Genomic DNA, 23630 nt, shown 5'->3' with positions numbered 1-23630 from the left:
CAGTGGGGTATTATGTTGTGACCTTGTTGTAGGGAAACTAGTGCCTTCTTTTTTTAAATCTTTGCCTTCAGAACATCAAGGCCCAGTGATCTATGTGTTCAATTTTGTTCAGCTGGGTGAAATTAAAGACATTCAAAAATTTGTGTAGTCCCTCAGACAAGACACTTTAGAACAGGAGCCTGCCTCCATGGCGATAAGCAAACAATGAATGCAGTCAGTGCCCACAGACTGGTAGAAAATGGAAAGCTTCAAACTCCCTTTGTGCTATTATCAAGGGGCATCGCCTGTGCACTCTAGGAGGGTAGACAGAGCCCATAAAATATATCCTTTCATTTAGGAATAGGCACTTCAGGTCCCAAGATGGTCAAATAAAACCTTTCAGTACTCCCCACAGCATCTACTCCCACACTGACTTATCATGCCTCTCTGTTCAACCTGAATTATATTTAAAATCTGATTCTAAAGTACATCTGCAATTCTACCCAACTCGGCAACCACAGAACACAGTTGGTCTCTCTGCTCCGGGATGCTGCCCTTGGGCTCTGATGCAAATGTTGACCCATCTAGTGCACTTGAATGAAGTGAAAGACCCCACTATCACACCTTCCCTACAAGTCTCCCCAGGTGATCAGAAATGAAGTACTGATTTTATCCTATCCCCACAATGATTTCCTGTAATGGAATCACATATTTCAAAACGCAAACACCTACACCCACAAAAACACCTTCTAAGTGCTTAAGCCTTATGAAAATGATAAGAAAGAAACGGGGTTGATTTCATACAAAACACTCAGGAATTTGTAAATCCAAAAAAACTGTTTTCCATTACTTTGGGATAAACTAGGCTTTTTTTTTTTTTTCTTTAATATAATTTATTGTCACGATAGCTAACATACAGTGTATACAAAGTGTTCTTGGCTTGGGGAGAAGATTCCCATGATGTATCACTTACATACAACACCCAGAACAGACACACAGACCAATGGAATAGAATGGAGAACCCGGAATTGGACCCACAAATGTATGGCCAACTAATCTCTGACAAAGCAGGAAAGAGTATCCAATGGAAAAAAGACTCTTTTTAGCAAATGATGCTGGGAGAACTGGACAGCAACATGACAAAGAATGAAACTGGACCACTTTCTTACACCATACACAAAAATAAACTCAAAATGGATGGAAGACCTAAATGTGAGACAGGAAACAATCAAAATCCTAGAGGGAAAAACAGGCAGCAACCTCTTTGACCTCAGCCACAGCAACTGCTTACTCAACACATCTCCGGAGGCAAGGGAAATAAAAGCAAAAATAAACCAGGCTTTTCTAAAACAACTTTGTTTTAGACAAAATATTCAAAATATCATGCAGGCATGTCTTTGGGAGTGCAAGAGTGAACTGATATACAGTGTGATCACTTACAAATCAAAGCTCATTTTTTTAAAGGCCAAAACAGATCCAACTTCATCACCCACTTTATCCACCCTACTTCACTCCAAATGATGTGTATTTACTTCCAAAAAGTAGAGCTGCCTTCGAAGAAAGAAGATTGGCACTATTTAAGATATTTCAAGCAGTTTGCCATAGAAGTATCTATACTACTGAGCAAGATAGCAATTGGTAGAAAGAGTGTATAACTCCCACACTGCTCTTTTAAAAAAATAACTCTGATGACTTGAAAGGCCATTTGGCATATATATTATAGATTTTACCTGGTAAGTTCTCTCTCTTTTTTTTAATGTGTGTATGCACCCTTCAGAGGAATAAATAACTGGCCTTTCCCACTGTGGCAAATAATGGTAGGGCAAATGTGCCTGCACACCTGCTAAAAATTCAACAGCATAACCATTTAAGTAGGTAATGATTAAACTTTAAAGTTCTTGGGGCGCCTGGGTGGCGCAGTCGGTTAAGCATCCGACTTCAGCCAGGTCACGATCTCGCGGTCCGTGAGTTCGAGCCCCGCGTCAGGCTCTGGGCTGATGGCTCGGAGCCTGGAGCCTGTTTCCGATTCTGTGTCTCCCTCTCTCTCTCTGCCCCTCCCCCGTTCATGCTCTGTCTCTCTCTTTCCCAAAAATAAATAAAAAAAAAACGTTGAAAAAAAAAATTAAAAAAAATAAATAAATAAACTTTAAAGTTCTTTTTTAAAAAAAATTTTTTTAACATTTATTCATTTTTTTGATAGAAAGAGACAGAGCGTGAGTGCGGGAGGGGCAGAGAGAGAGGGAGACACAGAATCCCAAGCAGGTTCCAGGCTTTGAACTGACAGCACAGAGCCCGACGCGGGGCTCGAACTCACGGACCATAAGATCATGCCCTGAGCCAAAGTCAGACGCCCAACCGACTGAGCCACGCAGACGCCCCTAAACTTTGAAGTTCTTAAGAATCAACTAGGATGCTGGTTAAAATGCAGATTCCTGGGACTGTTCCTAGAGATTTTAATTCTATAGGTCTGGAGTGGGGCCCAAGAGCCTCCAGGTGATTCTTAAGCACATCAGGTCATGCACCTCACAGTTGATTAAAATTTCTATTGGACTCACTGCACAGGATACCTGGTTTCTATGCTCTGCAGTTTCAGCCAGATGGTTGTGCCAGTAGATGCTAAAGAATTAGGTCACCTATTCCTAGCAGCTAGGTGAGGGATGGCCACACTGCCTGTTCACTTGATAATGTTCCATTTGGGGGAAATTTTGTCTTCAACTCATTCAATATGCTGGGAGAGATATTTGGCACAATCCTCTCCTCTCCCCTATCTCCTTCATCCCTGCCACCTCCTTGTGGGAAGGGCTTTCCCCAGAGGGCATCTGGAGGTCCTGAACATCTTTTCTCACATCAGCCCCAGAACACACAGGAGGTGATAAGTGACCTGCATTCTCTCTCCCATCTGGCAGTCTGGATGCCAACAGACCTCAGCCACCTATCCTTCAAAATGCAGGCAGTGGTTGTAGCAATGTGGACGGAACTGGAAAGTGTTATGCTAAGTGAAATAAGCCATACAGAGAAAGACAGATACCATATCTGTCTGTTTTCATTCTTATGTGGATCCTGAGAAACTTAACAGGAACCCATGGGGGAGGGGAAGGAAAAAAAAAAAAAGAGAGAGAGAGGTTAGAGAGGGAGAGAGCCAAAGCATAAGAGACTCTTAAAAAATGAGAACAAACTGAGGGCTGATGGGGGGTGGGCGGGAGGGGAGGGTGAGTGATGGGTATTGAAGAGGGCATCTTTTGGGATGAGCACTGGGTGTTGTATGGAAACCAATTTGACAATAAATTTCATATATTAAAAAAATTTAAAAAATTAAAAAAAAATGCAGGCAATGGTTCTCAACCTTGCCCGCACGCTGGGGAAACACAGGGGAGCTTTAACAAATCCTGAAGACAGGATCTCATCTCCAGACTGATTTAATTGGTGCAGGGTGGGGCTTGGAGATTGGGAGTTTTAAAAGCTCCCTCAAGTGTTTCTAAGAGAGCTAAAGTTGAGAGTCTCTTAAGAGCATCAGTTGGCATGCCTTTCCTATAAAGGACCAGATAGTGAAAACATTAGGCTTTGCCAATGATACAATCTCTGTCACACTACTCGATGCTGCAGTTGTAGCTAGAAAAGCAGTCACAGACAATACATAAATGAATGGGCATGATTGTGTGATGGTAACACTTATGGACACTGAAATTTGAATTCCATATAATTTTCACAGATCATGGAATATTCATCTTTTGATTTTTTTTTCTGAACCAGTTAAAAAGATCAAAACCATTCTTGGGTCACAAGGTGGTAAAATCAAAATCAGACAGTAGGTTGGATTAGGCTCTCAGTTCGTGGTTTGCTAAGCAAAACCCAAAAATGAATGTTAGAGCCTTTGGGGTCATGGTCAGCTATGGAAAACCTATTAGAGCACAACCTTTTAATCTTTACAAAGATTATTTTTATATATTTTGGACTTGGTCTTGTGCAGTTTCTTGGTATAGGAAGCAAGTTTTATAAGAGATGGGTCTTCTATGTAAATATAAGAATTATGGAACTCCTTTTACAAACTGTGAGTTATCATTTTCCATTCTTTGTCCCTCCTATCAGTACTCAGTGGAGAAAGAGGAAAACTGAAATTCTTTTTTTTTTTTTAGTATCAACTAACGTTCATTAAGTGCATTATACAGTGCACGGTACATGAAGAAATACAGAAGGAAACAAAAGTGCAAAATTACGGTAAGCATTAAAAGGAAAAAATGTTAAGGGCATTGATTTATCTATAATTCCACTTTCACATGATAACAGAACCTGAAAAAAGGCTGCTTAACAGTGGACTCTGCGAGCATACAGCCAGAGCCGAAAAATCTAGCTCTCTTACAAGTTCTGTGACCTTGAGCAAGTTATTGTTTTATCCATATAATGTCTGTCTTCTTTAAGAGATGCATCTGGGGGTGCCTACGTGGTTCAGTCGGTTAAGCATCTGATTCTTGATTTTGGGTCTGATTCTCAATTTCAGGTCGCGATCTCATGGTTCGTAGGACCAAGCCCCACACTGGGCTCTGTGACAACAGCTCAGACCCTGCTTGGTATTCTCTCTCTCCTCTCTCTCTGTCTCTCCCTCCCTCGCTCGCTCTCTCTCTCAAAAATAAATAAATAAACTTAAAAAAATAAAGAAAGAGGAGAACCTGGGTGGTGTTCTTTCTCTCTCAAAAGTAAATAAAAACATGGAAAAAAAAAAAAAGAAAGAAATGGTTCTAACCTGTTTTTACAATGCCTAGTACCCAGGTGAGCACTCTATGTGTTATAACTGGGGTGCTACAGATAATATGTTGTAGAAGAGGTCCAATTATGTCTGTTGTGCAAATAGTAATGGACAGTGGAAGTTTCTACACAGGCAGAATGAGTAAATGTTTAGACATCTCTATGGCACTGAAACACAGTATGATCCCTTTTCCCAGCTCCCCCTTCCACACAGAGGTACGCATCGCCCATGTTGCCGGAGTGTTCACCACTAATGGCTCACAGCTATGTTGCTTCCCCGAAGCTGTCTTCTCCTTAAGGCAGTTGCCTTGCCCACAGATGTGTCCCATCCCTAGAGACAGCAGGCATCCAAAGGCGGGTCAAAATGAATTCAAAGGCCTGGTCTCTTTGCCCATGAGATCTGCTCAGGCCTTTGTTGAGATGGCATCACTGGTCAACCTCCTGCATCCCTCACTCCCCCGCATGTTGATCCTGAGCGCCCACGCAATAAGCCTTCTGCATTTAACTCTCCACCTCAGCGTCTATTTCTAGATCCAACCTAAGCCCTCTAATGAGCTGCTGCCAGATTCCTGCCACCTTACATTGGCATACACACTTAACTAGAAAACGCCTTCTTTTTCTTTTCTTTTCTCTCTCTCTTTTTTTTTTTTTTTTGTCTGTGTTGTCACCGATAACAATGGAAGAGATCATTTTCAGAGAAATTCTCATTAGTGGCTCAGATAATCTGGATCTGGATCCACCCTCTTATTGCTCAAACATATGTGAAAACAACCATTTTCATAGGGTAGTTGCAGTTCTCACAAGCCACAGCTCATGTGTAATTAAAGGGGTCAGAGCTGCAGACTTACTTTGTCAGGCAGATCTCAGTTTTCCTAAGGAGAATACCAATAGGAAGTGGAACGAATCTGCCTGGCAGGTGGAGAGATGCACCAACTGTCCTGCATTTCCTTTGGCCACAAAACTCTCTTTTTTATCAAAGAAAGGACTCTTTTCATGCTGAGATTAGTTTTAATGAATTTTGAGTGTCTTCCATCTGGCTCACTCTTCCCTAAAGGAACTGTATCATTGATTTTTCTGGCTATATATACACATACATATAGCAGAATTAGAACTCGCTGCTCTGGCATTCCCCAGGCTTTGCCCTTTCCTTAACAACAAAAACGGAACCTTAAATGCCTCCAGATGCTTTTTGGGATCTTCGGGAGAACCACTTTTTCAAAATTAAGGGATTTTCATATGACCCCTGTCCAATTATAAACCTCATTTTGAAACCACAGGATAGGGGTGCCTAGGTGGCTCAGTCAGTTAAGTGTCTGACTCTTGATTTTGACTTAGGTGATGACCTAACAGTTGGTGAGTTCAAACTCCATGTTGGGCTCTGCACTGGCAGTGTGGAGCCTGCTTGGGATTCTCTCTCTCTCTCCCTCTCTCTCAGCCCCTCCCCTGTTCATGTGTATTCTCTCCCTCTCTCTCAAAATAAATAAATAAACTTTAAAAAACATATGGAAAAAAATTTTTTTAAAGAAACCACAGGATATGCTTCCTTATACCTGTGATTCTCAAACTGTGGTTTCTCGACCAGCAGCATCATTAATACCCGGGAATTTGATAGACATGCAAATTCTTTTTTTCATATAATTTTGATATTTATTTATTTGTGAGAGAGAGGGAGAGAGACGGAGCATAAGCAGGGGAGGGGCAGACACACACACACACACACACACACACACACAGAATCTGAAGCAGGATCCAGGCTCTGAGCTGTCAGCACAGAGCCCAACGCAGGGCTCGAACTCACGAACCATGAGATCATGATCTGAGCCGAAGTCGATGCTTAACCGACTGAGCCACCCAGGAGCCCCAACGTGCAAACTCTTGAATCAAAAACTCTAGGAGTGGGGTACAACATTCTGTGTTTCAACAAGTCCTGCAAGTGACTGATTCCTTTGCATGCTAAAGTTTGAGAACCACTGTCTGACACAATCTTAGAAAGCGTCTGGTCCTACAAGTACGCTTACCTACAGATTTGTGAGTGTCTTTATGTAGGCCCTTCCAGGCAGTACTCACAAACAAGAAATCTGGCATACTGAACCCAAGTCAAATTCCAAATTGAACACTTCCTTATTCTGTCACTTCTGGCTGTCAGCATTTCCCCTTGCTTTGTTCCTTAAAGTTCTCTCATCTTGATGGAGGCAAGTACACAGGAGTCAGTCAGCTCTGGTTTCTGGTTCTACCACTTATTAACTTGCTAGGTGACATTGTTGAATTCCACAATTTCTCTAAGTCTCAGTATCCTCATGGGCAAAATAAGGTTAATAGTGATATCTATTTTACAAATGTTAGCTTTTGTTATGATGATAATGCTGCTGATAGTACCTATTACTTAATCATAAACTGCTCTGTATGTAGATTGCTTGCTAATACTTGAAACTAGAAAGAAGTTGAAGCCAGTTCCATGGGAATTGAGAAATCTTTCTTTTCATCTGAATCAAGTCCTTCAGCTCCAAGGGTCTTTGAGCCAAACTGAGTATCTTCAGTGAATTTATTTTTATTCCTTTGTTTAACAATATATACGAGTGGGTGTCCATGTGTCAAACACTCTACCTTGGAGCTAGGAGCCTGACCCAGTTTTCTAAGAGCTCCTCATTCTGGAATTTGACCTAGTTCAGGATGCCAGGTTCCATGTTTGTAGATTTTCTAAGTCTTTTCTGCTTTTCTCTGATTACCAGCAGTGACCATGGAGTCTTCAAGAACTCCAGAGTCACCTCAAGATCTGTGACCAAGGGCTGCGAAGGCCTGAAACTTCTCCATTAATCAATATATATTTATTGATCCAGCTATATTTTGGGCCTTGTGTCTTTGAAACCTGCCAGGGCTATGGACCAGGTTTCCGTAAGAACATTAAAACCCAAAGATGATGGATGATGGAACTCTTATGATTGGTCCATTGAAGTAGAACCATGGGGGACCCAACCCCTTCCAGGCCAAACACAGTGTGGGACAAACTCTGAACTTTTTCAGGAGACTCCCATGCAGCTACACCATTGATGTTTCTAGGAACACTGTTCAAAAAGCCTATTCTACTTGCGCTGTTAAATGATTCAGACCAGTGTGCCTGTCAACATCAGAATTAGAAATCTACTTTCTTGCTCCTGGAAATTGGTACTGAGTATAAGTGAGAATGTTGGGGTGCTACAAATTCAGTACTGACTTCTATAGGAAACCAAAAAGGGCTACAAAAGGGACATCCTCAAACGCATTATCACCTGGCTGTGCACAGTAAAGAAGGCCTGGGGGGAAAAGATCACTGGAGAAAGTATTTCATTTCATTTCAATTGGAGCTAAATACACTGGGATCTCTCCCAAATGCATCAGCTTTAACATCCATGCATCTTAAGCTCTGAATTAATTTGTTCCTCTTCAAGCACTTGAGGCCATCCCCTACCATCTGTATTTAGGCCCAGACAGCTAACCATTCTCCCTTGGCTCAGTAAATGTGTATATATGACCTTTTTGAATGTGTGTGTTTGTTTGATAATATCTCCATATATGTAAATTTCTATAGACTCATCTGGATAAATTAGCAGGACCTGATTTTAGTTGCAACATATTTTTAGAAACCAGTTCATAAAGTGGATACATTATCCATGGAAAAGATGCTATAATTGGTAGTTTCATTCCTGATCAAATAATCCTCCACAAATAAAATACAGATGTTGTAAACAACTTGTCATGGAACAATAATGACCATTTTGCCAACCTCTATAAATATCTGAAGCATTAAAACAATGCCCTAAGTCCTATAAAATGGAAATAAACATACACAATATCTATACATGCAGCCTCAAAGTTTCTTTCACCCCACAAAAATACAGCTCAGTTGAATTATGTTCTAAAACTAATGTGCCAGCTATAATAACATGAAATATTTGATTACTAATTTAGCAAACCTTGGATTTGAGAGGAGCATTTTGGGGATGATTTAGATAATCCCAATCTTTCCTTGTTTTAAGGTGTCCAAAAAATTTGATCTAATGTCTTCTTTTCCCTTTGAGGTAGAAATCTATTTTTTACTGCATCTACTACCTCCATTTTATAAGCCTCTTTCTCCTCCTGCGTTTTCTGCTCTTTTTCCTCCTCTGTAGCCACTCCCCTTCCCAATATATGACTATTATGGAAATACTATGTTGTCACAATGCAACTCTGTCCTGGCCAAAGATAATTCCTCCAGGATTAGGTCCCAATCACTGTCTCACCTGGGAATTTGATATTTGGGACCCAGGGAACTAGAGATGAGCCTCCTGCAGAGGCCTCAGGACCCGAAACCCCCATCCTACTAGTTTGTTCACTCGTTTTTCGGGTTCCTTGAGCTGCCCCAATATCCTTCCAAGAAACCTCCCTTTTGGCTTAAGCTAGGCAGAGTCATTTTCTGTTACTTCAGGCAAAAAGACTTGGGGTGCCTGGGTGGCTCAGTCAGTTAAGTGACTGACTTTGGGCTCAGGTCATGTTCTCACAGTTCGTGAGTTCAAGCCCTGAGTCGGGCTCTGTGCTGGAAGCTGTTTCAGATTCTGTCTCCCTCTCTCTGCCCCTCCCTTGTTCGCACTCTGTCTCTGTCTCTCTCAAAAGTAAATAAACATTAAAAAAATTTTTAATGAAAAAAAAAAGACTCTTGGGGTGCCCGGTAATTCAGTCCCTTAAGCGTCTGGCTCTTCATTTTGGCTCAGGTCATGATCTCACAATCGTGAGATCAAGCCCTGAGTCGGGCTCTGTGCCGGGCATGGAGTCTGCTTAAGATTCTCTCTGTCTTTCTCTCTCTCCCTCTGCCCCTCCCCCGCTCGCTCTCTCTCAAATAAAATAAAAGAAATAACAAATAGGGGCGCCTGGGTGGCTCAGTCGGTTAAGCGTCCGACTTCAGCTCAGGTCACAATCTCACGGTCCGTGAGTTCGAGCCCCGCGTCAGGCTCTGGGCTGATGGCTCAGAGCCTGCAGCCTGCTTCTGATTCTGTGTCTCCCTCTCTCTCTGCCCCTCCCCTGTTCATGCTCTGTCTCTCTCTGTCTCAAAAATAAATAAAAACGTTAAAAAAATAAATAAATAAAAAATAAAGCAAAAAGACTGTTACTAAATATACCTATGACAAATAGAGGCACTTAAGATTATTCTTCATCAACTGATGAATGGATAAAGAAATTGTGGTTTATATACACAATGGAATACTACGTGGCAATGAGAAAGAATGAAATATGGCCTTTTGTAGCAACGTGGATGGAACTGGAGAGTGTGATGCTAAGTGAAATAAGCCATACAGAGAAAGACAGATACCATATGGTTTCACTCTTATGTGGATCCTGAGAAACTTAACAGAAACCCATGGGGGAGGGAAGGAAAAAAAAAAAAAGAGGTTAGAGTGGGAGAGAGCCAAAGCATAAGAGACTGTTAAAAACTGAGAACAAACTGAGGGTTGATGGGGGGTGGGAGGGAGGGGAGGGTGGGTGATGGGTATTGAGGAGGGCACCTTTTGGGATGAGCACTGGGTGTTGTATGGAAACCAATTTGACAATAAATTTCATATATTAAAAAAAAAATGACAGAAGAAAAAAAAAAAAAAGAAAGAGGCAAAATTATTATACCTAAATACTTCTGGTACACAGTTGTTGTGGCTTATTAATAAACTTTGTCTTCATTTAAAAAAAAAAAAAAGATTATTCTTCTACCTGAAGGCTCAGGTCAAAACAAGTACTACTCATACTAAACAACCTAGAAAATTTGTACAACAAATGACAAAAATATGTAACAAATTAATAAACACTATATAGTTTCACTTTAGGTATTAAATGTATGACAGGAAAACCCTTATATACCAAACTGTTACTCTTGGTTCTCTCCAGTGATTTGTCTGTTTTTTTTTCTTTTATTTTGCCCTACTTTCCAGTTCCCACAATAAGTCAGATTTACTTTTTGTAATTAGACAAAAAAAATAGTGAAAGAATTTTAAGAATGAGATGTCCCACAGAGGATTGACATCGGTGATAATGATCATAGCCACACTGTTCTCTCACTTACAAGTGATTTTTAGGAGCACCTGTGTGGCTCAGTCGGTTAAGTCTCCGACTATGGATCAGGTCATGATCTCATGGTTTATAATTCCCAGCCCCACGTGTCTGTGTTGACAGCTCAGAGCCTAGAGCCGGCTTCAGATTCTGTGTGGGTATGTGTGTCTCTCTCTCTTGCCCTCCCCTGCTCTCTCTCTCTCTGTCTCTCAAAAATAAATAAACGTTTAAAAATTTTAAAAAAGAAGTGATTTTAAAGATGACTCAGGCCTGCTGTTATTCCCTCAATTGTTCCCCACTATCTTAATCTATTCGTAGCTAAAAGAGCAGTTTCTTAGCTTCAAAGCAATGTCACTAGGAAACATTAATGACTGTAGGGACAGGATTTGGAGTGAGAGTATGTGGGTTTGAGCGCCAGAAAAAATGCTTTGTGGTTTAGGGATGGTCACTTACTTTCTCTAAGCCTCAACTTCCCATTTAGCTTCCCTTAGCTTTAAAATGGGGAATCACAGGGGCACCTGGGTGGCTCAGTTGGTTGAGCATCTGACTTCGGCTCAACTCATGATCTCGTGGTTTGTGAATTCGAGCCCCACATCGGGGCTTGCTGCTGTCAACCTGTCAGCACAGAGCCCATTTGGGATCTTCTATCCCCTCCTCTCTTCCCCTCCCCTGCTTGTTCTCTCCCCAAAATAAATATTAAAAAAATAAAAATAATAAAATGGGGAATTACAGTGTTCTCTGAGGGTGTTTGTGTGGTTCACAAGAGATGTACAAAGATACAAAAGCTCTGTGCAATGGGAAACAAACACGAGCTATTGGTACCTACTCTCTCCCCCAGTCCTCCAGCAGCCCTCTTGGCCAATGTGGCTTTTGGCTGGGCTTCTTCATCAAGAAATTAGAAGAGTCCACTCTGCACTCCTTACCAAATTCACTTGGCTAAGGATGGGCTGGAAACTCAGGCCCTGAGGTCTCAGTTATCGTTCTCTTAATGGCTTTGTATCCTTTCAACAAAATAAAATTCACTTATACGATACTGAATCCTACAAAAATATAATCCATCCAGTGCCTATACTTTTTAAAAAACTGTAGTAAAATACACCTACCATAACATTTACCAAAGTGGCTATTTTTTTTTAAATTTTTTTTAACATTTATTTATTTTTGAGACAGAGAGAGACAGAGCATGAACGGGGGAGGGTCAGAGAGAAGGAGACACAGAATCTGAAACAGGCTCCAGACTCTGAGCTGTCAGCACAGAGCCTGACGCGGGGCTCGAACTCACGGACCATGAAATCATGACCTGAGCCGCAGTCAGATGCTTAACCAACTGAGCCAACCAGGCGCCCCCCAGTGTGGCTATTTTTAAGTGTATAGCTCAGTGGCATTAAGTACATTCATACTATTGTGCAATGATCACCACCATCCATCTCCAGAACTCTTCATCTTCCAGACTTCCAAACTAACAAATTAAAACTCTGTCCCCATTAAGCACTAACTCCCAACCACACAAGCCCCTGGCAATCCCCATTCTACCTTCTGTCTCTGGATCTGACAACTCCAGGTACTTCATATAAGTGAAAAATTACACAATATTTGTCCTTTCGTGACTGGCTTATTTCATTTCACATAATATATTCAAGATTTGCTATGGTCTGAATGTCTGTGTCTCCCCAAAATGTGTATGTTGCCATCTTAATGCCCAAAGGTGATGGTTTTGGCAGGTGGAGTCTGTGGGAGGTAATCATGCCATAAGGATGGAGCCCGCATGAATGAGACTGGTGCGCTTACAAAAGAGATATCACAGAGCTCCCTGGCCTCCCTAGCAATGTGGTTAGTCTGTGATTTGGGAAAGGGCCCTCATCCAGCCATGCTGACGCCTTGATCTCAGACATGCAGACTCCAGAACAGTGAAAAATAAATATCTGTTGTTTATAAACTGCCCAATCTGTGGTACTTTGTTACAGAGGCCCAGATACATTAAGACAAGGCTCAGCCATGTTGTAGCATGTGCCAGTTCTCTTACTTTTTTTTTTCCAGCTTTATCGAGGTATCATTGACAAATAAAACTAACGTTTTTAAAGTGTACAATGTGATGATTTGATATACATATACGTTGTGAAAGGACTCCCACAATCAAGTTCATGATCTCATCCATCACCTCCCATATTTAATTTTTGTGCGTGTCTGTGTGTGTGTGAGAACACTTAAGATCTAGTAGCAGCAAATTTCACTTATGCAATACACTCTATCAGCTGGAGTCCCCATGCTCTGCATTAGATCTTCAGGTCTGACTCATCTTATAATTAAAAGTTTGTACCCTCTTACCAGCATCTCCACATTTTCCCTCAACCCCCAGCCCCCGGCAACTACCATTCCACCCTGCTTCAATGAATTGGATGTTTTTGTTGTTCCTTTTTTTTTTTTTTTAAGATTCCACATATAAGTGAGGGGCGCCTGGGTGGCTCAGTCAGTTGGGTGTCTTACTTCAGCTCAGGTCATGATCTCACGGCTTGTGGGTTCAAGCCTGCACTGGGCTCTGTGCTGACAGCTCCGAGCCTGGAGCCTGTTTCAGATTCTGTCTCCCTCTCTTTCTGCCCCTTCCCCACTCATGCTCTGTCTCTCTCTCTCTCAAAAATAAATAAACATTAAAAAAATTTTTTTTAATTCCACATATAAGTGATACCATGCAGTATTTGTCTTTCTCTGACTTATTTCACTTAGCATAATACATTTCAGGTTCATGCATGTTGCCACAACTGGCAGCATTTTCTTCTTTTTTAAAGCTAATATTCCATTATGTGTGTGTGTGTGTGTGTGTGTGTGTATCACATTTAGTTTATCTATTGTCCATTGGACAATAGACACTTGGGTTGCTTTTGTGTATTGTGAATAATGCCGCTCTGAACATGGATATACAAATATGTTTGAGTCACTGTTTTCAGTTCATTTAGAACTACACCCAGAAGTGAAATTGCTGGTTATATGGTAGTTCTATTTTTAACTTTTTGAGACACTCCCATACAGTTTTCCATAGTGGCTGCACCATTTTACATTGCTACCAAGAATGCACAAGAGTTCCTAATTTCTCCACACCCTTCCTAACATTTGTTATTTTCTGTTTTGGGGATTTGTGTGTGTGTGTGTGTGTGTGTGTGCTTTAAATAACAGTCTAATGAATGTAAAGTACAACCTCATTGTGGTTTTGACTTGCATTTGCCTAATGATGAGTGATGTTGAGCATCTTTTCATGTGCTTATTGTCCATTTGTATATCTTCTTTGGAGAAATGGGTTAAGTCCTTTGCCTAGTTTTTCATAGAGTTGTTTGATTTTTGTTGTTGTTGAGTTGTATAAGTTCTTTATATATTCTGGATATTAACCCCTTATTAAATATATGATTTGAAAATACTATTTCTATTCTGTGGGTTGCTTTAGTAACTATATTTCTTGGCCTTACACCTGTTCATTCAAATAGTAACTGTGCACCTATACTTGAAATACACTGCGCTAATGACTGAGCAAAACAATGCCATTGACTTTCATATTCTCTCTCCCTTCATTTCACACTGTCATGCTATCAGAACCCCTCCCAATGCTTGGAAACATTTTTTTTTTATTACTAGATCTTTGGAGTCTTCTAAAAGGAATTTAATTGACTATTTCATCTCAGATATCTGAGAAATGAGATCTCAGTACTAAATAGGCTGTGAGGAACTGGGGAGCAGTGAAACTTGAAACTAGAAGAAACAGTCATTGTCCATACACCCATACACACACACACACACACACACAGCCCAAAACCTCCAGCAAGAGCTTCCTGACATCTACACGTGTGAGACGAGAAGCACGTCCACTTACATCAGTGCTTGCCAAAGAGTGACTGTTAGGTTTTATTGTGACTGTTCTCACCAGCTGATAAAGGTTATAAACCTTGACCCTGGGACACTGGACCCTTACTGAGGTCTTAACATTCTTTCCTGACCAATGAACAATGGCACTTGTTTTATGCAACCACATACATTCCATCTCAGCCAGAGTGCTTGTTTTCAATCCTTAGCATGACCACCATAAACAAAAACTTAAAAACTCCTGATTTTTTTTTTCTCCTCACCACTCTCCTCAGCAAATTTCTTCATTAAGGAGTGTTCCTTTGCCTGGAAAGTTAATGGACTCAGTCTTTTATATTCACATATGGCAGTCTTTATTTTGTGTGCTCTGTGGGCTACAATCCTACTAAGTCCGGTGATCTCCTCACAAGTCAACAAAGAACCCACACACCAGATTCGGTACAGTTACTCCTTTTTATGCAGAGATACACTCATCCACGGGTAGCTGCAACCGAATCCCATTCCTATAATCCTCAGGACAGTTAGCTAAATGCCAGCCTGTTTTCAAACAGATATCTTAATTTAGCCACCAAACATCCAGATATTTGACCTCTACAGAATACTTTCCCTCCTCATGCTCACATTTCTTAGAAACTATAAACACAGGCCTTTATGTAAATGTTCAGCTGCTTCTTGGATCTGCTTTACATCAAATGGTTGCTAACTCTCTCTCTCTCTCTCTCTCTCTCTCTCTCACACACACACACACACACACACACACACATTTGTCTCTGAAGAACTGAGTTTAATGTCCTGTTGAAGCCAAAGAATCAAAATTTCAAGATAGTGAATTAAATTTGCAGAATCACTGTTCATTAGCAGTAACGTTTCAAACAGGAAATTAGTCCAATTACAATATCCTGTGAATTATGATCTCTGCTTCCTCATTGCCTTATCTAGTACCAAATCACACAAATAGCCTGCTTAGTGTCTATGGCAGCAGTTCAAAAAACAATGTTACCCAAGGTTTTTCTTCCCTCGTGGAATGGAATGGAATGGGGCAGATAAATATTCCATGACTTGTGGCCCCTTAAGATCAGCTAGAGAAAATGAATCTTAAGCCAGGATTCCCAACAGGGAGCATTACCACCCATTGTCTAACAGCTCCCCATGTTCCTTCGTAGACCCCCAGGGATGATAATCACGGGAATGAGGCAAACCCACTGCCAGCTGCTGCTTCCCAGCTGTCCTGGAGCCTGGCGTGGGCAGATCCCATGCTGGGTGTCTCATGCTTAGCCTGGCTGATTTAATTACCAAATATGAGTTACAAACATAAGACAGTAAATACAGGAAGCAGAGAGAATAGTTAAGACAGTGATCTGGAGATCTCTCCCACCAGCACTGTGTCTTGCCCCTGGAAGTAAGTGATGTCCTACAATAAATGTAATGAACTAACTGTCCCCTCGACAGTTTCCTACGAAGTTCTGTTCTTTAGAGTTGAAAGTCAAGCCCTGTCCCACCAGCTCCACTTGGTGGCTCCACCCTGATACACATGTTTATCCCTCCTTCAGTATCTGAGGCAGGTTCCTAGCTAGACACAAAGAAGGAGGCACCTCTAGGGAGAGGGAAGATTTTTTTCTCCGTTGCAAGATGTGGATGCTTACTCAAAGGAGGGAAACCAGGAGTTAGGTTTTAATGACCTGATTTATTTTGTGTGAGTGTGTATGCATGTGTGTGTGCCCTGATTTAGATTGAATGAGGGTTTTTGTTTTCTTTAGCTTTGTTTTAAAAACCATGATAGAAACCCTTTTACAAGAGAGCAAATGACTATATCATCCTTGTCATGATTTTCACTTTCCCTTTCTCTTATTTCCTATTGCTATTGTTTTCAGAACAAGTTGAAGACAACTGTGGCTGTGAGTCTTTGTCGTCCTAATGATCTTGTTTCTCTTTTCTCTCGGGAAAACCTCCTCCTTTGCCCTTTTGCCTGAATACCTGATTACTAAAAACTAAGATCCCATCCTAAATCAGTCAAGAGAATAAATGCCTGGGTAAGAACTAGTGCAGGAACAACAGTAAAAGCCACCCACGGGACTTTTTTGGGGGACTAAATCTGGAGTCAAAGTGGAGGGGCATGATGAAGCTTTGAAAGGGGTATGATCCAGGGAACTGCTGAGAAAGTGAATGGCCTCTTGTCCTTTTCTTCTTTTCTCTGCTCTATTTGAGTATTCTCTGTGTTCTAGAAACCCTGTGCATTGAGGCCTCAAACAATTGGCGGAAAAGTCCGTCACGAAGACAAGAATTCCACTCCACCTTTCTTCTGTGTTCGATGCTGACCCACCTGTTACATCTGAAATCATGGCTCCTCCTTTATTTTCAGGAATTTCCTGTTACTGTCTCCCGATTTTCTGGAATAATGTATTAACTAATTTAGAGATGGTGAGACCATTTATCATGGGTGGGACATCAGCCTGAAATATCATCATTTGAATCTGTAGTGGCAGTTAGATACGCTAGTTTACTAGCATTCACACCTGATTGATTTTATGTTTATGTTTGACAGTAAATATAGGGAGATAGCTGTGGTCCTACAAAATGACTTCTTTCTTTTGGAATTCTAACTGGTCCAGTGAAATCTTTTTTCTTTGATTAAGTAGGATTATGAGTTAAATGAAACTGTGTGAATATGTGACATTTAAATTTAAAACAGCTTGAAACCTAGGGGCAAGTGGGTGGTTCAGTTGATTGAGCGTCCAACTTCGGCTCAGGTCATGATCTCGCAGTTCCTGAGTTCAAGCCCTGTGTCGGGCTCTGTGCTGACAGCTCAGAGCCTGGCGCCTATTTCAGATTCTGTGTCTCCCTCTCTCTCTGCCCCCTGACCCATTCACACTCTGTCTCGTTCTCTCTCAAAAATAAATAAACATTAAAAAATTTTTAAAAGTAGCTTGAAACCTGATTAAACTTAATGTTTTAATGATAACATCTAAGACCATTGGTAATAAAGCAACTTGAAAATTGACCAAATGTCAAAATACATATAAGTGGAGAGAAGAAAGGAGAATGAGCTAAAAGAGAGAGAGAGAGAAGAAAAGTAAATATTTGGGAAGTGGGATAGGAATTTGAGGTTTTCAAGAAAATAAACGACCCTTAAGCTTGCACAAACCTGCCCAGAGCACAATCTACCATGCCTGAGCCACACATGGACACATCCACGAAGAATAATACCCAGATACTATACAAGGCACCTTCCCCGGGGTGTGTACATTAGTTATAAACTGAATCTTCACGGAATAGAACAAAATAACCTGTTACCATTTACTAAACAATAGGAAAATATAGACTTACAAGCTCACAAAGATGCAAAAAATAGATACTAAAAAAAAAAAAAAGATACTACATGACTGAGAGAAAGGAATATCAAGCAGTCAGTTCTGCATAGCAATCTAGCAATACACACCAAATGCTTCCAAAGCAGTTATATTGTTTGGTCTAGTGGTAAACCTTGAGGACATTGTGCTAAATGAAACAAATCAGTCACAAAGGGACAAATACTACATGATTCCACTCACATGAGGTACCCAGAGTAGTCAAATCCATAGACACAGAAAGTAGAATGGTGGTTGCCATGGGCTAGGGGAGGAGGGAACGAGGAGTTACCATCTGGGAAGATGAAAAAGTTCTGGGGATGGATGGCAGCAATGGTTGCACAGCAACATGAATGTACTTAATGCTACTGAAGAGTGCACTTAAAACTAGTTAAGATGGTAAATTTTATGTGACACGTATCTTATTACAATAAATAATAGTTCTGCATATTTAGCAACAGAGAAATGCTCGAGATGGTAGAAATAGTATCAACTATTTTCCAGATTTTCTATAAAAATCGCTGTAAGTTCATGTATGAGAAAAAGACCAGAAAGTTATCCAAAACACAAAATGTGGGTAGACATTATCTTAGGTAAGATTCTGAGTGATTTTCTTCTTTCATATGTTTCTGTATTTTCCAAATAGTTCTAAGTAACCATAGGGTATTGTTATACCCAGAAAATAAAATTTAAAAGCCCAGCCCCGGGGCAGATGGTAACTACACTTTGGTGAGCACAGCATAAAGTGTAGAGAAGTTGAATCACTATGTTGTACACCTGGAACTACTGTAACATTGTATGTCAGTTATCCACAAATTTTTTAGAAATATAAAAATTAAAAAATAAAAGCCCACCCCCTACATCTCTATCCCCTTACCCTGCTTTATTAGTACAGTAATGGCACTTATTACTACATGAAACTATATTGTATATTTATCTGTTTCCTTGCTATAGTCTTGTTCCCCCAGCTAGAACATAAACTCCCTGAGGCCCGACACTTCTGCATCCTTAATTCTTGAGCAGTTTCAGGCATTTAATGGGAACTCCATAAATATTTGAGTGAAAGAAAATGAGTCGATGAATGAGCAGAAAATCGGTCATCCTCAGGTAAAGACAGTGGGCATTCCTTCATCCTGTGGCCCATTCCAGGTACCCGGGGTGGCCACTCTCTTCCTCCCATCTGTAATCTGCTCGGCATCAGAGGAAGGGCTTTCTCCAGGTTAAGGATCGTGAGGATGAAAATAAAGCCTGGACACATCCAAAGTAGGGCTAATAGAGGAGAAACTCATCTAGACACCAGGTCACTTGCAGGACAGTTGAAGGGACTGAGAAAGAGAAAACTCCAACAAGAAGAAATGCAGCTATCTCCAAATCCCAGGAGGTAGTCAGGTGGAACCATGCATTTATTCAATAAACCTCCAGCGAGCCTCCTCCAAGTGCCAGGGACTGAGGTGGCCACCAAGAGTACAAAACAAAAGTAGAATTAGATTTCATCTGTGAGACTCCAAAGGAAATACTGAAGGTTGCTGGGGAACTTGGGAAGACAGATTTGAATGCATCACAGAGAGTCCAAAATAGCATTTCCTAAAGAGCATTTCATGGAATGCTAGGGTTCCGTGGGATGTTCCTTTATGTTACGTGAAAAAAGGACTCTGGAACCATGTAAGTTTAGACAACCTTGAGATAGACTTTTTAAACTACTGCACAGGGCTTCTTGGGGTTTTTAATATTTTGGTGGATACTGCCACTCTCCTAAAGAGCAATGGGATTCCTTTCCCCAAAACTTTGAACCACAGGACACCTTCTCCAGGCCTACAGTTTCATGGGATGAGTATTAGGAAGAGTTACCCTCTCTTCATAATGAGAACATTCACCTTTGGAAAACGTGGCCCACAACCACAGGTGCACACGGTAGCACCACACAGAACAGACGCCCAAGGCTTCATCCTAAGTCACTCACATCAACCCAGTGCTCTCACCTCTTCCCCTCACCTCACAATTACCCCACTTACCAGTGAGAGCATTCACTTGTTCCTCTTTCCAGTCTTGCCTTGAACTTGACCTTAATGAACCATGCTTTGTATTTCTGCTTCTGACTTGTGCTCTGTGTAATGACTCGGTTCTTCCCCTACACTGTCTAGGGCCGCCCTGGGTAAGGCTCCCCTGGTTCAACCCTTCCATGCAGCTCACTGTATACAGAGGAGGAAGAGTCAGACAAGGAGTAAGTGGGTTCTCATGTCTCACAAATGGGGAGAACTTGGGATTTCTGACACAGAAAATTCTTCCCCGGTCTTCTTTCCAGCTACTTCTTCAACATGTCTGAGATTCTATAATGTTCAATTTCCAGACATAATCTTAAGTACTTTTGGTACCTGGGAAACCAGCTATTTCTATGACTGCATCATCTTATCAGTTATTATATGGAATGCAGATGCTCCATGACACAACTGGGAAATCTTTCACATGATGAGACAAACCCACTCATCCAAGGTCACTGAGCTATTTCCTACCTTCCAGCCATTCAAATAAAAGCCCATGGTGACTTTGGAGGCTTGCATGAAATACCTGCAGGGGAAACCTATTATGACTTCAAACCACAGCACTCAAAAGTCTGCCTTACTTTTGTTCTCTTACCTTGTAACTTGCGTTCTCATTCCAAAATCCAGTGACCTCATTGACTGTAGCACTTCGATACAGCCCATGTACTGGAATAACAAAAACAAAACAAAACAAAAGGGTAAGTAGGAAAAAAGCTAGCATGATGACATTTCTCATCTTCTAGTGACTTCCTGGGAAACACCTTAAGTCAGCTTCTGATATCAAGTTACATTCTCACACTCAGTCTACCATTGATATTTCTGACCATTAATGGGCACATGCCTTAAGTTTCAGTTCAGTTATAAAACATCAGCTAAATCCAAACTATGATACCAGGAATGCAGCTAACAAAGACAATGTGAGTTCATTGGTGAAGAGCATGGGCTCTGGGGCCAGACTGTGTGAATCTGAATCCTAGCTCTGCCACTTATTAGTTATGGAACCTCAGGAAGTTACTCGACTTCTCTGCATTTCAGTTTGTCACTGATAAAATGGGAGATACTATTAGAATTGCTATGAGTTAATTTTTTTCCACATGGGTGAAGGTCTTAGGACAGCACTGGGTACCTACATGTGCTCAATTGTTATGTGAGGCAAACACTACAGCAATGGAGAATCTTCTGAGGAGATAAAACAAGCATATAAATGCATAAATACAGAATTCAGTAATAGAAGATCTTCCTTTTTCACAAGATCATTTACTAAAAGGGTTCAAGAAAGGAAAAAAAAAGTCATTTCCCACACCAGGAATTAGTAAATTTACCTTGAACATGGAGTATTAGAAAAGGAATTGTGCCTTATAAGCTAAAACACAGCTTATATGTCCTGTGGCAGCAGTGAGAACCATGATAGGCTATGGTAGGAGAGGGAGGTGTTGGTCAGTGTGTATGTGAGAGAAGCCTCATGTCAGCAGCAGTATGGAGGTGGGTTATTAGTGAGGATGTGCCTGTCAAGGGGGAAGTAATGAGAGCCCACACTGAGGAGAGATGGTGGCAATAGGAAGGAGGGGATGAATTCAAGTGACATCACGGAAATAGATACTACATGATTCGGCAGTTGATTTGATCTAGAGAATAAGAGAGAAGGATGAGTCAAGGATGACTCAGACGTTTCCAGCCAGGGTAGCAGAGGGAACAGTGATTCCATTAACAGAAACAGGAAAACCAGGAGAGGGGAAGATGATGAGTTGGTTTGGGACCCGTTGACTGAAAGACATCAATGGGGTATCCAGGAAATGACAAGCCTGCAGTTGAAAATTGGATTCTGGAATGGTGGAGAAGAATTAAGCCTAGGGATGCAGACTTAGTAGTCTTCTGTGTAGCATTGCCAAGTGAGGCTGTGGGAGTAAATCCTCTTAGCAGAGCCTTAGCTGACGAGGGAGAGTGTTTCTCTGAGAATGAGCTCGGAAATGTTATGAGAGCCAAGCGGTCTGATTGAAAGTGATCTGTCAGCTCCTTGGAAATTATATGCTTCCTGTTTAGCTTTCCTTTGGAAGTCTTCCAGGCTCCCTCTGCTTGGAAATGGCAAGAGCACTGTGGAAAGATGGCAGGATCTGGGAGGGTGGGGGCCTTCCCAGACACTTCTTGTAGTATTTCTGAGCAAATTCTGCAGATTTAGCATCCTAACAGCAGGTCAGTCTACCAAATGTTGCATAGCCTAGTGTGGGGGAGAGGACCCTGGCCAGAACAATCACCTGGCCATTCTCAGTCAGATTCCTGTTTGTCACATTCTTCTTGGGTCTCCAGTATTGACACACAAAAACATTTTTGAACACTTCATACCAATCACACCTAACTTCCCAAGGCTTGAACACCGGGGAAGTAAGTGATGTCTGGAGAGTTCTGTTCAATAACCCATAAGACTTATTAAGGGAGGAAAGCTAGATTTAGGGGATGTGGTAGAAAGCCCATCTCAGAACTATCAGGAAAGGAGATTTAAGAGTCTGAGCTCCATGTCAAGGTGCATTAAAAAGATTGTTTCCATATCCTCCCTGGCTGCTCCAGCTTTTCATGCCTCTCAGTGTCTTCTTCCATTTCAAAACGTAGCTCCTGCTCCTCTGTTTTCTGTACCCCTCACCCTAGAAAGAATGAGCTCCCCACACAGGTGGGATATGGGTCTGGGCTGATCTCCAACTCCCCCAGGAGGCTGCGTCAGTACAGATGTGCGGGGCATCTTCAGCTGTAAATCATCAATTTAAGATGAGGTGATAATAACCAGCACACTTTTGGGAAATGTAAACAAACACCAAATTTTTCCACTTAAATTTTCAGCCAGAGTAATTTTTTCAAAAATACACCTTAGGGGCACCTGGGTGGCTCAGTCAGTTGAGCATCTGACTTCGGCTCAGGTCATGATTCCAAGGTTCGTGAGTTCGAGCCCCATATTGGGCTCTGTACTGACAGCATGGAGCCTGCTTAGGATTCTCTCTCTCTCTCTCTCTCTCTCTCTCTCTCTCTCTCTCTCCCTCTCCCACTTTCTCTCTCTCTTTCTCTCTCTCTGCTGTCAATGCAGATGCCTTCTTCGGATTCTCTGTCCCCCCCCCCCCCGCCCCGTCCCTCCCCTGCTTGCTCTCTCTCTCTCAAAAATAAATAAAACATTAAAAAATACACATCAGACCACGTCCCTCCATTGCTTAAAACTTCTGACATTTATTATCAAAACAAACTTGTTACTACAAACCCCCAGACCCTGCATTTTCTGGCCCCTGCTTACTACCTCCTCAATGTCATCTGTGTCATTCTCTTCCTATATACTTCGTCACCACATTGGCCTTCTTTCTATTCCTCAAATACACCCAACTGTTTCCAAACACAGGGGCTTTGCACTTGCTGTTTCCTCTCCCCTCATTGCTATCTCTGCCTAGTTCTTCTTCATTCTCTAAGACCGACTCCTTCTTATCCTTTAGGTTTTAACTCAAATGTCACTGCCCCAGAAGCCCCTTCCTGTCACCCTTCATCACAGCCTTCACTCATCACCTTCATGCCACTGTTTTTCAGGTTTACTTGTTAGCTTGTTTGTTTATTGCTTGTCTTGATTCCTTTGACTGTAAACACCATGGTCAGCACTGTATTCCCA

At 41.5% G+C, this 23630-nt stretch overlaps 1 protein-coding gene across 1 annotated transcript in view; it reads right to left on the bottom strand.

Annotated features, from left to right (window-relative positions):
- SHC4 (SHC adaptor protein 4) overlaps positions 1–23630 on the bottom strand; it is a 130361-nt gene that overhangs the window by 71314 nt on the left and 35417 nt on the right. Inside the window, exon 2 of the mRNA XM_058737803.1 lies at positions 20592–20662. Coding sequence (XP_058593786.1) covers positions 20592–20662 — 71 coding nt within the window. The remainder of the gene's footprint in view (positions 1–20591; positions 20663–23630) is intronic.

The sequence above is a fragment of the Neofelis nebulosa genome, chromosome 7 (assembly GCF_028018385.1).
Source record: "Neofelis nebulosa isolate mNeoNeb1 chromosome 7, mNeoNeb1.pri, whole genome shotgun sequence".
In the NCBI taxonomy this organism is placed as follows: domain Eukaryota; kingdom Metazoa; phylum Chordata; class Mammalia; order Carnivora; family Felidae; genus Neofelis; species Neofelis nebulosa.
Note: the sequence above shows the minus strand (reverse complement) of the source record. Positions and strands in the feature narration are given on the sequence as shown.